We start from the raw sequence: 16,372 nt of genomic DNA, 5'->3' as shown, positions 1-16,372 counted from the left end.
ACATGTGTTCTTAATAGTATTACCATGATTAATCTTTTGTTGCTGCTATGTCCATTGCCTTTTGCTTGAGGACAAGCAAAGATTCAAGTGTGGGGGAGTTTGATGAGTCATTAATTAGTCTGTTTTATTGCATTATTTAGTTTAGTTTTATTAAAGATTTAGTTTTATTTTATTTTATTGCATTTTATTTCCTTTTAGAATATTTTACTTTAAATTGCTTTTTATTATATTTTAGGAACGAATATATGGTGGAAGATGTCTTGGAGCAAAAGAAAGAGGACTGGAGCAAATACGGTGCAGAAATACGAATATACGGGACAAAAATATGTTCTCACCAAGTTAGAACCTTGGCACGGCCAGTGCCAACATGTGGCACGGCCGTGCCACCCTCCAGGCCAACTTTTGCTGCTTTTCTTCAAGCCCAAGTTACCCTGTTGCAGCTTTACTGTTTTGCCCTTTTAGTTGCTTAGTTTCTAAGTCGATTGTAAAGCTATAAATAGAGTAGCTCTCCACCATAAACATTCACCTCACTTTTGCTTAGAATATTTCAAGTATTATTTCAATAAAGTCTTTTATTTTATATACATTCCTTCGCAATTTATTTTATTGTCTTCTCTCTTCTTCCCCCATGTCTACGATGAACATGAGTGAGTAGACTTCTTTGTCTTGGGATTGTTGGGAAGTCTAATGACATAATCCTAACGAACCAAGCTTTAACCCTAAATTCTATGTAGCCGTAATTTCTAATTTGGATTCACCGTTTTAACATGAATTAACAATTATCAAACTGTGGAAGCGAAAGCGGAGGGTTTGATAATTGTTAATCCATCATCCCAAACATCAATTCATAAAGCGAGAGCGGAGCTTTGATGTTGGAACAAGTGAATCTAGACAATAATTGCAAGACAGTGAAATAGTCCTTGCAATTATTGAGACATATGTAGTTTCAATCCTTATAAGCATCTTCTAGTAATCAAGTCAGCGAAATAGGCTTGGTTACTAGAAGTAAACTCTCACCGGACTTTCATCGGAAAGGTGAGGGGCTAAAGGGAAACCGGTCTTAAGAAATTACGGTGTAAACCATGGAATTAGAAGTTAAAGTCTTGTCTAGTGAAAGATTTGTTATTATGACAAACCAATAATCCCAAGGCTCCTTTATTATTATTGTATTTATCTTCAGCAATCAAAACCTCCTTTTACTAAACTTTCTCCTCCTCTAATCATTCTTTTAAAGTTAATTGAATTAAACAACTCCCTAGCGGAACGATACTCTTCTTACTACTATTACTTCGATAGGCCGTGCACTTGCGGTTTGACCCTATCAAATTTCTACACCGATGAAGGAGAGTTACTTTTCTGAAAACGCTACACTCATTTTCCCGCGCGCGTCTCTTCATTTTCTTTTATTAATTATTTATTAATATGTAAAAATAAATTTAAATCTGAACCATTGATTTTTATTTAACCACATGCCACTTGGATATGAAAGGAAAGGAAGTTTACCATTTACTATCCAAATAGAAAGGATGTGAAATTGCATATTGGAGAAGATGCTCATGCGCCCATGTTTACTTCCCATGATATATTTATCCACAGCATTGGATGTCAGATCATCTCTGATTCCCTTTTTTATCCAATACCCACAAAAACAAGTTAACATCGATCAATATGCACATTATACAACAAGAAATGACAGAAACAAATTATTGAAAGAATCTTTCACAATTATTATAAAACAAATCTAAATATTGATATTGTTGTCTTTCTCTTTGATACCCTGATCATAAAATATTTTTCTCTTTGGTCCATACTGTCCAATTTTATACTGTATGTACGCAAACAAAATTGGCAAACGTGACTAAAGTCTAAAACAATTTGTTTTATGTTTTTCACAAATATAGAGAGTAAGCATCCCACATTCTAACAGCTTGTTTGATAGTTGTTCCATTCCTATCATAAAAAATAAAAAAGCTTTTCCATTCCTAGCTACAACTACTTAGCATGTTATGCACTGAACAAGCTTATTTCTGGTTTTATATTATTATTAACTAATTATTTAAAATATTTATCAGTTGATGTTTACCAGCCAAACCATAACCCTAAACACTAAATACATGGATGCCATGTATCGTTCTAATTAAATTAATTATAACCACTCCACCATATCTGGAAGTGCATCTTCATTTCAATGACCTAATTTTGAACTTCTAATTTTTGTCTTATTTCAACGGACCGTGTGGGCCTAAATAGATGTACATCTCAACAAAAAAGTTACTTTAACACAAAAAGTTGATACTAAATATCGTATTTTTTTCCCTGAAAAAAAAATATCGTATTTTTTTTATTTTATATTTTTAATCAAATCTCTTTAATTGAATGATTTTTTTACACTACCAAAAAAATTGAATGATTTTTTTTTATAAACACTTGAGTATCCTCCATCATTTTCATCTCATCCTCAAATTGAGGATATTGTTTAATTGACAATTTTGTGTGACGATTCAAAGGAGAGCCGACAATTTTAGAATTGTTCATCCTAAATCACTCAACCACTTTATTCATAGTAATTAGTTTGAGACAAGAATAGTTCACCTTTTCCACGAGTCCTTGTGATATCAATTCCAAGAACTCTTTCTGTCGGAGCAAGATCCTTCATCTCAAACTCACCATTTACCTTTTTTTTGAGCTTTCTGATCCTACCCTTGCTAGAACTTGGCAACAAGATATCATCCACATATAGTAAAGATAGAGAACAACTTTCTCACCCTTCTTCAATATGTAGACACACTCGATAGGGTTCCGAGAATTTGTGATTTACCTTGTTCGTTAGGGTTCCTACAATTTGAGATTTACCATCTTAAGGTTTATGCAATTGAGAGAGAAATTAAGAAACAATGTTCAGGATTCCAAATGATTTGTGATTTACCTTGTTCGGTACGATTCATGTGATTTGGGGGTGATGATCAAGAGTAAGGTTGCGATCGGAGAGTGAGATTGGCCATCAGAGTGTGAGGCCGTGATCGAAGAAAGAGCAACAAAGGTTTGCCAAACTGAGGTTTACCGGTGAGAATGAATCATTGTAATTTATTTTTATTAATTTATATATAAAAATTTGAAATATAATTATTCTTTTTATTTTCTATTAATTCAGCAACACTACATATAGCAAAATATTTTTTTGAGAAATTTCACGAGTGTTGTTTTATGAGTTAAAAAGCAAAATGCAGATCACGTTTTTCAACTAAATACCAGAATTGGTGGAATTCACCCCACTAGTTGTGATAAATATCCAATCACATATAATCGTCAATGTTTTGCAAGTGTTGTGTTGGTTAGATTTAGCATTTTTCTTTATAACAATTCCTCAAAAAAATCCGCAGGTAAGTTACCAAATCTACTTATGCAGGAAATTCCTCAGCTAAAACTAAAGGTCACTGCGGATGTTTTTGCATCCAAAAAAATCACCGGGGAATTTCTTTGCAGTGAAAACAGGAATTCCTTCAGATTTATTTTCGCAAGAAACTTTTATGTTAATTCTTAAGTTTGCACTAACGAAAATTGTATCATTATAAGTTGTTTTGTCATAAACTACCTTGAGAAGCTTATGAATAATACATAAAAGCTTATTTATTTGCATAAACTAAAAAATACGTCAATCCAAACGGGTCCTAAATAGAAGAAACTACATAATGAAATTCTAAAAAGTATTCGCAATCAAACTAAGAAAAAGTTAAACAACAATAAGTACACAAACTAGGGAATTTAATTAAACCAATACATGATTACAATATTTTTTATAGCATACATCTCCATATAGACATGATAATTGAAACGTTAAAATACATTCAAACCAACTCAAACTATAATATTAAAATTATAAAATACAAAGGTAGATAAAGATACAATATACTCACTTAATACCAGATCCATCAAACCAAATCTTCACTAAGCTTAAGATAATACATTGATCTGGTTAATCAATACTTCATATTGTTTAGGGCAACTGGAATAGCTCTTAGTTGTTTGTCCAAGTTCATATCCTTTGGTTCCATACCATTTTCAAGTTTCCAATCAAAGGAGTTGATCAATGATCCCAACATCAAATGCAACATCCTAACAGCAAGTGGTGAGCCAGGACATATACGTCTTCCACTTCCGAACGGTGTAAGCTTAAAATGACGACCTTTGACATCAATTTCAGAACCCAAAAATCTTTCTGGTGAAAACAAATGAGCATCATCCCATATGTCTGTTCTACCAATAGCCCATTCATTGATCAGAACTTGTGCACCTTTTGGAATTGTGTAACCTGCTATTTCCACATCTACCCTTGCTTTCCTAGGAAGCAACATTGGAGCTGGAGGGTGTAAACGTAAACTCTCTTTTATCACTGCATTCAAGTATGGAAGCCTATCAATATCTGATTCCTCAATTGGTTTGCCTAATCCAATGGTTTCCTCTAATTCTTTCTTTGCTTTTGACATAACCTCCGGATGGCGTACTACTTCACTCATTGCCCTTTCTAATCCATATGCCGATGTCTCCGTTCCCGCCACAAGCAGATCCTATTAAAATTACAAAAGTCGCATGTTAAGTAAAATTTTCATGCGAGCAATTCTTATTTGAACACATTATATATTTGGTCACACACATCATAAAAATACATATTAATTAATTATCATTTTTTTTCTATTTTGTGAATGTGTCCAAAAGATGTGTCTAAATCCGAGTCCATATAAAAATTACGGAAATGCTAAGGAAGCAAACATACTAGTATTGCATTAAAACTTGTTCATTCAATTTCTCAAAAGTGTAAAAAATGTTGTCTTCAACTTAAAACTTGTTTTTTTACTACCTTAACCAGTGCCCGGGAGCACTAATTAACACGTCCCTAAAAATTATTCATCTCGTGTATGATTGCTCAAATATAGGAAAAAAAATGTTGAAAATCGGGTATGTGAAATTGTGATATGTTTCGTTAGTGAAATGTATTTTTCTTAATAAAAAAAAGTTATAGAGAGTGAAAGAACATACAAGTAGTAGATGCTTAATCTGTCTTTTATCCATCTTTTGGTTATCTTCCTTGGAAATGTCCAACAAGGTGTCTAGCATGTCATTTTTTGAGACATATTGTTCACTTTGTCTCATCTTCATTCGTTTATCAATTATGATATCCAAAGCATAGAACACTTTTGAAACATAAAGAGTAGTGTGTCTTCTAATGCCTTGTGGATCAAAAATCTTCAACACTGGAAAATGATCAGCAATATTTGGTGTTCCAACAGCACTTAATAGAGTAGACACTATATTTTTATATTCATCATCTAAATTCTCAACAAAATTTTGAGACACAAAAGTATATGACAAAAAATTAATGCAAGCCTTGAAAGCAGCTCTTCCAACATCAACAGCTTCACCGGTTATGCTACTTTTATGCATATCATTGAGAAGATCTTTGAGTTTCATACGTCTAAGTTCTTGACTTCCATCAAGAGTCTTGGTAGAGAATAAATTATTATGACATATTTTCCTAAGATGTTGCCAAAGAGGTGAAAATGGGAGGAAAACTAAGCTAAAATTGTTGTGATTGTGAGTTGTAGTGTTATCAGGAACAGATCTATCAGTGAACAATGAATCATTAGTAAAAAGAATCTCTTTGGCCATATGTGATGATGATATGATTATGGTAGTTTCTGTGCATAACTTAATGCGCATAATAGGACCATAGACCTTAGCAAACTTTGCAAGTGTTTGTTGTGGCTTGTTGTACAATTCAACAACATGTGACATGATAGTGAAAAAAGAAGGTCCTGGTGGAAGCTTGTAGTTCGATTTTTTGCTTCTTGCATGTAGTGAACCAATGAAGAACATGACAATGCATGTCAACAAAAGGAGCATAACACTACCAAGATAATCCATATCTGAAATCATCGGAGGAACAAGTTCTTTATTAATTTCATACATGCAGCATTAACATATATATATATATATATATATATATATAAAGGTGGAGGAAATATTGATTATAAAGCTTGAAATAATAATTAAGAAAGAATAGATAATTAAAAATAGGACTTACTTAAGTACTAAAAGTGAACAAAAGATATCAAGACTTCTTTGAAGGACTTCTTGTTCTTGCCACTTATGTTCTTGTTCACCCCAATTTATAGGAGTATGAAGGTTAATTACGTTCATTTCACTCTAATAAAAAAATACATCAATGAAAGTGAAAAACGTGTGTCTACAAAATATTAAATGGATTTTTGTTGAATATAAATCTTATTGTAATTATTAAGTACTTTTCGTATCTTTGTAGTGAGAAGAAGCATCTTGGGTTCTTCCCTTCCAAACTAGGTGTTATATGTTGCACTAGTCTGAACAGATATTAAAAATAGAGCATAAGGGGTTGTCACGTAACAAATCAACATACACGTTGCTGTGTACTAACATGAATCAAATCATATTTTATATAGTTAGAGTTTGGTCATGTACGTATAAACAAACAAATAACAGAGTGAAACTGGGCATGTCCATGTGAGATTCCACTTTGGATGATTATACTTTTCAAAAAATTAGATAACGTATTAAATTTATTATTTTGCATTTTTTTATAAAAATATTTTGATGAGATTTTGACAAAAAAAAAGTATGTTGAGATAATGGCGTCCCTTTCTTATAATCAGAGAGGACCAGACGAATAAATTTACATTCATCTCTCTCTAGAAGGGTATAAACCTGCAATATGTGTATTTAAGGTATACTTTACATGACTCGACCAAACAAATGAAGTTATTAATTTTGTATATTGATGTTCTAAAATTACTCTTTCATTTTATTTTTAAGTTAAACAATGATATCAAAAGGGTATGTCTCATTATAGAATAAAAAAAAAGAGTATGTCCTACATAGTTGCAATAATTCTGGACTATTATTTTGAAATCTTATTTTTTATATTGGTACAAGTTTGACTCTTTGAATCCTCCTAACAACCGTTTATATTCAAAATTTAAGTTTAATGAGTATATATACAATTTGTCAAAAAAAGAAAGTTTTACGAGTATATATACTATGTAAATTAATTTCACACTAATATTTGATAGAAACACTCTATTTGTATGTACCAAAAAAACATTTTATCTGCTTTTTGACATATTATTCATTTTAAAATCCATTTATCAAATGAGTGATGTAGCAAAATAGTTATATTTTTTATATTGAATGTTTAATTTTACACTAAAATCCATTTATCTATCTATCTATCTATATAAAAAGGTATGTAAATAAAAAAGTATGTAAAATAAAATAAATAAAGTATATGTGAGTACCAACCATAGATTGGTTCAATTGTTAAGGGATTTGAGCACCTTAAAAATGTGGTTTCAATTCCTAAATGTGTATGAAAAAATTTGGTTGAGAAGGGAGTTTATCTTGTGTGCCTCATAGATTCTCCAATGGAGATTAGTCACTTTGAATGGCGGTAAAAATTTCGTATCAATACCATGATAAAAAATATGCGAGTTTACCTAATAAGTAATATTTAAAACGTACATAATCAAATTTTGTACTCTTACATGAGACAATACAAAATATAATATAAATATTGTCTTTATCCAAAAGATCAAACTTTTGAGATGTGAATAGGAGAATATTTGGATATATAAACAATAAAGGAATGACATTGGAGGGTTCACATTTACGGTCATGTATATAAACAAATGAAAAGTAGGGATGACATGTTATCTAACTACCATTTGCATTACCTATTCTCATAGGTGTCATGCTTATTAGTATCCAAAATGAACAAAGTGATTAACCAAGTGTCTTATTAAACCGTATACTCAATGAATAAAGTTAAAATACAATAATGATTAACTTAATATAAACCCCAAGTGTCTTAGTATCCAAACAAGAATGAATAAGTGATGTTCCACCGGTTGGAATAGAGTTAAAATAATATTTGAAATTCATAGATTTTCTCTGTAACAACTATTTTATATACAGAATGAATAATATTTTTCCATTGTTTTTAATATACCAATGATATATTTTGCAAAAAATAAATAATGATATATATATATATATATATTTATTCCATGTCGTTTTTTTTATATATTTATAAGTAACTAAATGACAAATATTTGTCCTGTATTTTATTTTACATTTAGATGTGAAAAATATTATTCCGCTGTTTATTTTTATTTGTTTATATCTATTACTGATAAAAGTTTGTTCCGTATTTTTATATTTAGGTTATGAACAAATTAATGAAAAACATGATATTAAAAATAAAAAGATCGAAACAATTCTTCATATTAAATTTTAAAAAGAACGCATTAAAAGGAAAAAAAATACAATCTAACTAATTAATTAGGGTCTATTTGTTGCGTCGTGTATGAATATGTACGCTCAAACAACATTGTTTATTGACTCATTTCAAGAAAAATAAGTTGAAAACATTGAATTGTGAAATATATGTGTACCATGTTTCCTTTTAACATTTATCAGTACAAAATGTTTTTCCCATGTTTCAAAACTTATATTTACAAACTACTTCATTTGTTTCATTTGGTATTAACATGTTTCCTTCTCCCTTTCTTTCTGTCATATTATATTTGTTTACATTGTTTAAAAAAGAACATAACCGATGGTAACCACAAGAGACAATATAATCGAAAATGAAAAAGTTAAAATAAAAGTCTTTAACGAATGCAAAATGAGATATAAAGAAAAGGAAAGAAGCATATCTGAAAAATATGGGTGAATGAATGATTTGAAATAATGGGAAAAAAGAAAGAAGTAGATGAAGGAAAGAAGCATATCTGAAAAATATGGATAATAAAAGATGATTGTTGGTTTGGAAGGAGGGTAGAAAAGATGAGATTATGATATGTTTTAGAAATCTAGGTAGTTGAAGTTGAGAAAGAGATAGGAAATAATGAATGAGAGAAACTGAGAAAAAGTGACAACTGTTTAAAAATGAGTGTTGATAAATGAACACCCTTTATTTGCAAACCCCTATTGACACCACCCATTTGGCCTTTTCTGCGTGTCTCATGCATCAAGAAATAGATTAACAAATAAAAAAAACCAGTGAAATCAGTCAACTGTTTAGAAAATGGGTCAGTTATTCCGGGACGGAGGGAGTACCAACTAAGGGATGATAGAAGAAATGGAGGGAATATGCTTGTAATAATACAAATTAACCCCCACTTTTAGTGATGTGTCAACATTTAAAAAAAGGATAATAATGAACTTTTGCTTGTCATTAACTTTTATACTTAGAAAGAGAAAGAAAGAATAAACGATAGAATTATATCATTTTTTAAAGAATGAGAGAAAAAAATACAATCAGGAATAGAGAAATAAACATAAGGGGATAGGATCTAATATATTTTCTTAGCTTAATTAATTCTTGTGAAGTCCTTTTGGGAGTTTGACAGTTTGTCATTCGTCTTGAATGTAAGTTCTTACATTATTAGCTCTCATCACTCTTTCTATTTTCTGATAATAGTATTTCCAATGCCATTAATTTATATTGTTACAATGTAGTACATGTAATTAATTAAGCCTAACCTTGTGATATATTATGTGTAGAATGTACTACTATAGATGTTTGAATTATTATTTTTTTGTGAAAAGTCATGCTCTCGCGATCAATAGTGTCATTTTTATTTTTTATTTTTAATAGTGTCATTTTGTTCCTTGCTTTTTGAATAGAATTCTTTGATTTGCAGTTAAAAAAAAGCATTGCCTATTAACACATTTTTTGTTTGCCCCTTTTTATCTCAGACATGGATTCTGTTACGATTGCAGTTCTCTTTTTGCTGACATGCATTGTCGATCACTTACTTTTTTGGTTCACTACATGCAAGAATCAGAAAATCAAATTGCAAGCTTCCACCAGGGCCTTCCTTTTTCATTATCATGTCACATGTTGTTAGATTGTACAACAAGCCACAACAAACACTTGCAAAACTTGCCAAGTTATATGGTCCTATTATGCGTATTAAGTTATGCACAGAAACTACCATAATAATCTCATCATCACATATGGCCAAAGAGATTCTTTTAACTAATGATTCATTGTTCACTGATAGATCTGTTCCTGATAACACAACTACTCACAATCACAACAATTTTAGCTTAGTTTTCACTACAAGAAAATATGTGATTTGCTACTCTCATTTCTGGAGCTAATTCGCAGCTAATTCCTAGCAAACGAGTTTAGCTAGAGATATGCTAGGGAATACCTATTGATTCGGCCGTAGCATGGATTGAGAGACAAATTTGCTAGGGAATTATTTCTTAGTAAATCCGTAGCTAGTAAAACATAAATGTGATAGCATGTCAGGCTATCAGTGACTCATTGGTGATGGAAAGAACAAGTAAAACCAGATATTTAAGTCCAAACTAAGTGAAATAACATGCACACCATGTTTTAATGTTACATGATGATGCACTAAGTAAGAAGAAGCTAGAATGATGTTATTATTTTACTAAGCAAAATAAATGAAGAAAAGACAATATATGTTGAAACAGGATTTCCATTCAAACCCATCACCTTATTGCCATATAGTGTTAATTATGTTGGATCATGAAGGGATCATCACCGCAGAATAATTGTAAAATGGAATGCAATAACAATAACCATGATCTACGAAGTTCATCTGATTATGAAACAGATCATAACTACTATTTCATAAATATGCATGTATTGGAAATGTGGCTTATAGAGTAAATTCAATAGGAAGATCATGTATCCCCATGAACAAAGATCATGTATTAACTAACCAAATTAACCCTTAGAAGATGATAACTTCATTTTTTTTTTTTATTTTTTGCAAAAAGAGAAGATCTGAATAACCTACAAAGGAAGAAAATATGAACTTGTGCAGAAACTTAATGTATAGAGGCTACACAAACACATGAAATTAAGCCTCATTACTCTACTCTAACCCCATTGAACATAGTCTATTAACTCTGACCCAATTAAAACAACAAATTATTTCGGCGTTGCAAACACATTAATCATTGTCAGATTTAAACTTCTCACTAGTCCTAAGGTTTCTAATCGAACAAAATCTCATTTTCCAAAACATCATCAAAATTCAAAATTTATTTAACATTCTTAGATTACCAATAGAATCAAGAAAGACAAAAATTCAGTCTGGTTCACATAATCAAAACAAGTTAATGTGAAAGCTTTAATACCAAGTCATGTTACAAGTTATTTTAAATGCTAACAAGTGATTGATTACACGATTGGAATCACAATTAAAGTACAATTGGAAAAAACTACTTGAAAATTAAAGCTCAAGTTCCTATTATGGATTGCAAGCTTACCTTAGTAGTCCTACAGACTATTGCCTCTGCACCATCTCTGTTGTATGCTTCTCTGATCAACAACCAAAACCAAAATACAGTAATACTAACAGTATCCCAAACCTATACCAAATAAAACGTACACAAAAAATGTTGAATCAAATCAATGCATCAAATTAGAAATGATAATTTGAAAATTACGGTTGATTGGGGAAATTAGTCCAAATGTGAATCAAAAGTATGACAAATACACTACAAACACAAAATGGTTTCAGATCGATACCAGAAAAGCTATGGAGCGAGAATGCGAATCTTTGTGAATGAGAACGTGAAAAACTATGGAGCGAGAATATGAATCTTCGTGACTGAGGTAGCAAGGTAGCGAGGTCTAGATCTGAAAAACCGATGGTCCACGAGCCGCGACGGTGGTGCGATCAGCCTTATTGGTGGTGAGATGAGCCTCATCGGTGGTGCGGTGAACCACAACGGTGGTGCCGATAACCGTAACGGTGGAACTATACGAGAGAGATTACAACGGGAAGAGAGAGAAAGAGAGAAAATAATAAATGAAAATGTTTACTTTTTTTGTTTTATAAAATATAAAATGTTTTGTATAAAATATAAAATGTTTTTTATTCTGAATAAAATTTTGAAAGAATATCTTTTGAATTAATTAAAAATAAAATAAAAAACTAAACAAATGCTGTAAAAAGGAACGAACAACTATTAGTCGTAAAAGCACATCCAATCAACCACTAATTTACTTGAACATATGACCGTAGCAATAATTTGGTAGTAATACTGATATTTTCTTGTAGTGTTTCCTCCCATTTTCACCTCTTTGGCAACATCTTAGGAAAATATGTCATAATAATTTATTCTCCAACAATACTCTTGATGCAAGTCAAGAACTTAGACGTATGAAATTGAAAGATCTTCGTAATGATATACATAAATGCAGCTTAACTGGTGAAGCTGTTGATGTTGGAAGAGCTGCTTTCAAGGCTTGCATTAATTTTTTGTCATATACTTTTGTGTCTCAAGATTTTGTTGAGTCTTTGGATGATGAATATAAAGATATATTAAGCTATTGGAACACCGAATTTGGCTGATCATTTCCCTATTTTGAAGATTGTTGACCCACAAGGCATTAGAAGGCACACTTCTAATTATGTTTCAAAGGTGTTTCATGCTCTAGGTATCATAATTGAGCAACGAATGAAGCTAAAACAAAGTTAACATTATGTCTCAAACAATGATATGCTAGACCTATTGGTAGAACAGACATATGGGATGATGCTCATTTGTTTTCACCAGAAAGATTTTTAGGTTCTGAAATTGATGTCAAAGGTCGACATTTTAAGCTTACACCGTTCGGCAGTGGAAGACGTATATGTCCTGGTTCACCACTTGCTGTTAGGATGTTGCATTTGATGTTGGGATCATTGATCAACTCCTTTGATTGGAAACTTGAAAATGGTATGGAACCAAAGGACATGAACTTGGACAAACAACTAAGAGCTATTCCAGTTGCACTATAAACAAAGTCTACTAAAAAATCTTGTGTACAAAAATAATTTTTCTTAAATAATTAACTTGATATATGTACTCTGTACTCGTAACACCTCTACTTTATGGGGTGCATTTATCTTTCTTGATTTAATTTGCTCTAAGGCTATTTAGTTTGTTCCTTGAGTCGGCTTAAGTGCCTCCTAGAGTTTCAATTCTTTGCATGGGGATGTAAAATAGGGTTGGCTTAAAAGAAAATGAATCTGATCATTCACTACTAGGCCATAGTTACGTGAGTTAAACTTATGTTTAATTGATGTTGATAAAAACAATATATAAAAGAGTTGAATAAAAATGAAAGTTTGAATTCTAACCAAAAAATGTATCCACATTTCTTTTGCGACACGTCTCAAATAGGATTAACCGTAGCGATTTTTTTTTATTAGAAACAAGAAAATATACGTTCCCGTGAAAATGTAATTGTTAGGAAGAAATATGATTTTCTAAATAAATAAATTATTAAAGGATAGGTCATATTATATTGTATTCAATCGAATATAGTATGATGACAATACAAAATTTTGTAAAAGGAAATTATTGGCACCAACTTGCGATGTATAAATTTGTAAATAAATAAATAAAAAAACTTGCTAAATAACTCCCCAATCTATTGAGTTGTCATTTGGGCATAATCTGAGTTATGTTGGGCGAATTATTTTCACCGTTAAAATTGTGGTGAAACGGGGTGCGCGGTGGCATATAGGCTCAGGAGCTAACATACCTCTTCTAGAGCCTCTGTGGCTCAAAGATTGGTTGTCATTGACAACAAATAGCCCAATGTTTGCGCCTTTGGCGCATGTGAAGTTGTGTGAATTTATTGATTAGTCATCAAAGGCTTGGAAAACGCCTTTAATTTATAATCTTTTTGATATGAACACTGCCCAATTGATTCTTAGTACCCCGCTCCAACCTCTTGTAACGGATGATAAATTGATTTGGAAAGCGAAGAAGAGTGATAATTACTCTATTCGCAGTGCCTATCGAATCTGTGTGAATGAAATCGTAGATAATTTTCATCTACATGTACCTGGCTGATGGAATTTAATTTGGAAGCTAAAAGTGCCTCCTAAAGTTAAGAAGTTTAGTTGGTGCGTGTGTCGTGGGTGTTTTCCAATGCGTTATCGCCTTAGTAGTAGAGGAGTGTCTTGCCGATTGGATTGTGTTCTTTGTGATAGCAATTGCGAAGACATCATCCATGTTCTTATTGAGTGTCTTCAAGCTGTTCAGACGTGGCATGGTGTGAATATGTAGGAAAATATAAATAAGGTTCCGTGTCAATATTATAATATCAATGCACTTATTTTTTACTCTTTTGTGACTATTATCTTTAGGACAAAGCGAACTCCTTGTCACGGTCATGTGGAGTTTATTGAAAAGTCGTAACCTGAAACTTTGTCAACAGCAGAACGAATCCAGCTCACGAATGATTCAGTGTGAAACCCACTTATTGGGTGAATGGAGAGCGGCTCAATTAATGCAGCAGGTCCCGTAGTGCTGGAAGGTCAAGCATGGTACAACACAGTTCAATGAGACATGACGAGGTAAAGTGGAAGAAACCAACATCTAGCAGGTAAAAATGTAATATTGACGCCTCCTTTTATAATATATGGTGACCTTTATAATAGTGTCCGACCAAAAGCGATAAAGTAAGTGTTCATATGACATTTTTCATAGCATTTTAGTAAAAGCGCTATTAAAGAAGCGCTATTGTAGGCCAAAATTGTAGTAGTGTAGGTTTGGGGATGTGTATTAGAAACGATGCTGGTGAGTTTGTTCTTGCTAAAACGGTTTGGTTTGCTCCTCTGTGTGATGTTGATGTGGGGGAGGCTGTTGGGCTACACACAACTTTGGAATAGGTTTCAGACCTCCAATTTGACAACGTGGATTTTGTCCTTGATTCTAAAAGAGTTGTTGATCATGCTAATTCAGATATAGATGATAATAGTGAGTATGGTTGTATTATATCTGCTTGTAGACAGTTGTTAATTAATAGTTTTAAGAACTCTCTTGTGGAGTTCAATAGGAGGCAAGTGAATGAGATCGTTCACGAGATAGCTCATGCTGCCCCATTTAATCCTAGCTACCATGTTCTAGATGATGTACCCTCATGTATTTGACACATTTTAGCCAATAAATTTATTCCTTAAAAGAAAAAAAACTCCCCGCTCTATTGACAACGTTTTGTTAACTTTGTGCAAAATATATATGGGTCACAAAGATCAGTTGTTATTGCTTGTGGATTAGATCGCACTGATATTATTCGTGATGTTGGTTTGTCTGTACTTCAAGTGGGGAAAAGACTCAGTCTAATCGGAGTGGTAATATTTGAGAAATACATTGTTATCGATCAACATATTTGATGGATTTTATAACATAACTAGTTTAGAGACCTGGCGTTGCTCGGGTTAGATATTAAATAAGTTTGTATGAACGAATACACATGTAAGTATATTAATTGAATTTATTTATATAATATCTTAAAAATAATATCTTAAAAATAAATATATATGATGAGATGAATAACTGGGTAATATACAATGGTTTAGGTTTTTTTTTTTTTTTAGAGAAACATGGTTTAGAGTTTGCTATATATAGCGGAGTTTGCATGGAAATTAGGGTAGCCGAGTTTGCATGGAAATTAGGGTATTCTGTTTGTAAATGTATTAAATAAGTGTACAACAACTTGTAAAAAAAAAAAAAGTCTAAAGAAACAATAGATATATAAAAACGATGACTCAACAGGATAGGAATGAAAAACTCATCAGTGGGGAGAAATATTAGGGATTACTACATTATAGAGGAAATTTGTTAGGTTAAATTGGTGCGCTGCATTTTAGATGGAATTTGTTAGGTTAAATTGCTGCTAACCTAATGCAGCATTTGAGAGGGAAATTATTAGGTTAAGTTGCTGCAGACCTAATAAAATTAATAAGGAGAATGCTAACCATTGCCCTTGGGGCATTGGATATGGGGATAAAAATAGAAATATAATATTGGGAAATGATGAAAAGTGATAAATTTAACTTTTTAAAAGTCAAAATGTTGTTGAAACCAATGCAAACATGCTACTTTTGGCTTCCTTAACCATTGCCCTGAGGGCAATGGTTAGCAAGACCCAATTAATAAATAAGGATTGGTGCGATGTATTTTTTTAGTATTAAATAAGTGTATAAAATATTTCATTCAAAAAAAGTGTACAAAATATTGTAAAAAAAAAAGGCATGAAATTGGTGCGATGCATTTTTTTAGTATTAAATAAGTGTACAAAATAATTCCTTAAAAAAAAGTGTACCAAATATTGTCAACAAAAAAAGAAGATATGAAATTGGTGCGATGCATTTTTTTTAGTATTAAATAAGTGTACAAAATATTGTAAAAAAATAAAAATAAAAAAGGCAAGAGGATAGGAATGAAATTGGTGTGATGCATATTTTTAAATGGAATTTGTTAGGTTAAATTACTGCTAACCTAATACATCAAA

At 31.7% G+C, this 16,372-nt stretch overlaps 1 protein-coding gene and 1 pseudogene across 2 annotated transcripts; one reads left to right on the top strand and one right to left on the bottom strand.

Annotated features, from left to right (window-relative positions):
* Positions 1-3,745: 3,745 nt before the first annotated feature.
* LOC146957855 (geraniol 8-hydroxylase-like) lies at positions 3,746-6,153 on the bottom strand. 2 transcript variants are annotated; one of them, XM_085739517.1, is made up of 3 exons: positions 6,080-6,153; positions 5,035-5,921; positions 3,746-4,565 (listed from the first exon to the last, which is right to left on the bottom strand). In XM_085739517.1, exons 2-3 carry the CDS (start codon positions 5,917-5,919, stop codon positions 3,978-3,980), a joined length of 1,473 nt encoding a protein of 490 aa, XP_085595643.1. In that variant the 5' UTR covers positions 5,920-5,921; positions 6,080-6,153; the 3' UTR covers positions 3,746-3,977. The 2 variants fall into 2 exon arrangements, with proteins under 2 accessions (XP_085595643.1, XP_085595635.1); XM_085739509.1 differs by lacking the exon at positions 6,080-6,153 and having other exon boundaries at positions 5,035-5,968.
* A 3,638-nt stretch (positions 6,154-9,791) lies between these two features.
* Positions 9,792-12,863, top strand: LOC146957854 (geraniol 8-hydroxylase-like; annotated as a pseudogene).
* The last annotated feature ends 3,509 nt before the right edge of the window (positions 12,864-16,372 follow it).

Source organism: Medicago sativa, chromosome 1 (assembly GCF_051527215.1).
Source record: "Medicago sativa cultivar Bolivia chromosome 1, Bolivia_mono, whole genome shotgun sequence".
Taxonomy (NCBI): Eukaryota; Viridiplantae; Streptophyta; class Magnoliopsida; order Fabales; family Fabaceae; genus Medicago; species Medicago sativa.
Note: the sequence above shows the minus strand (reverse complement) of the source record. Positions and strands in the feature narration are given on the sequence as shown.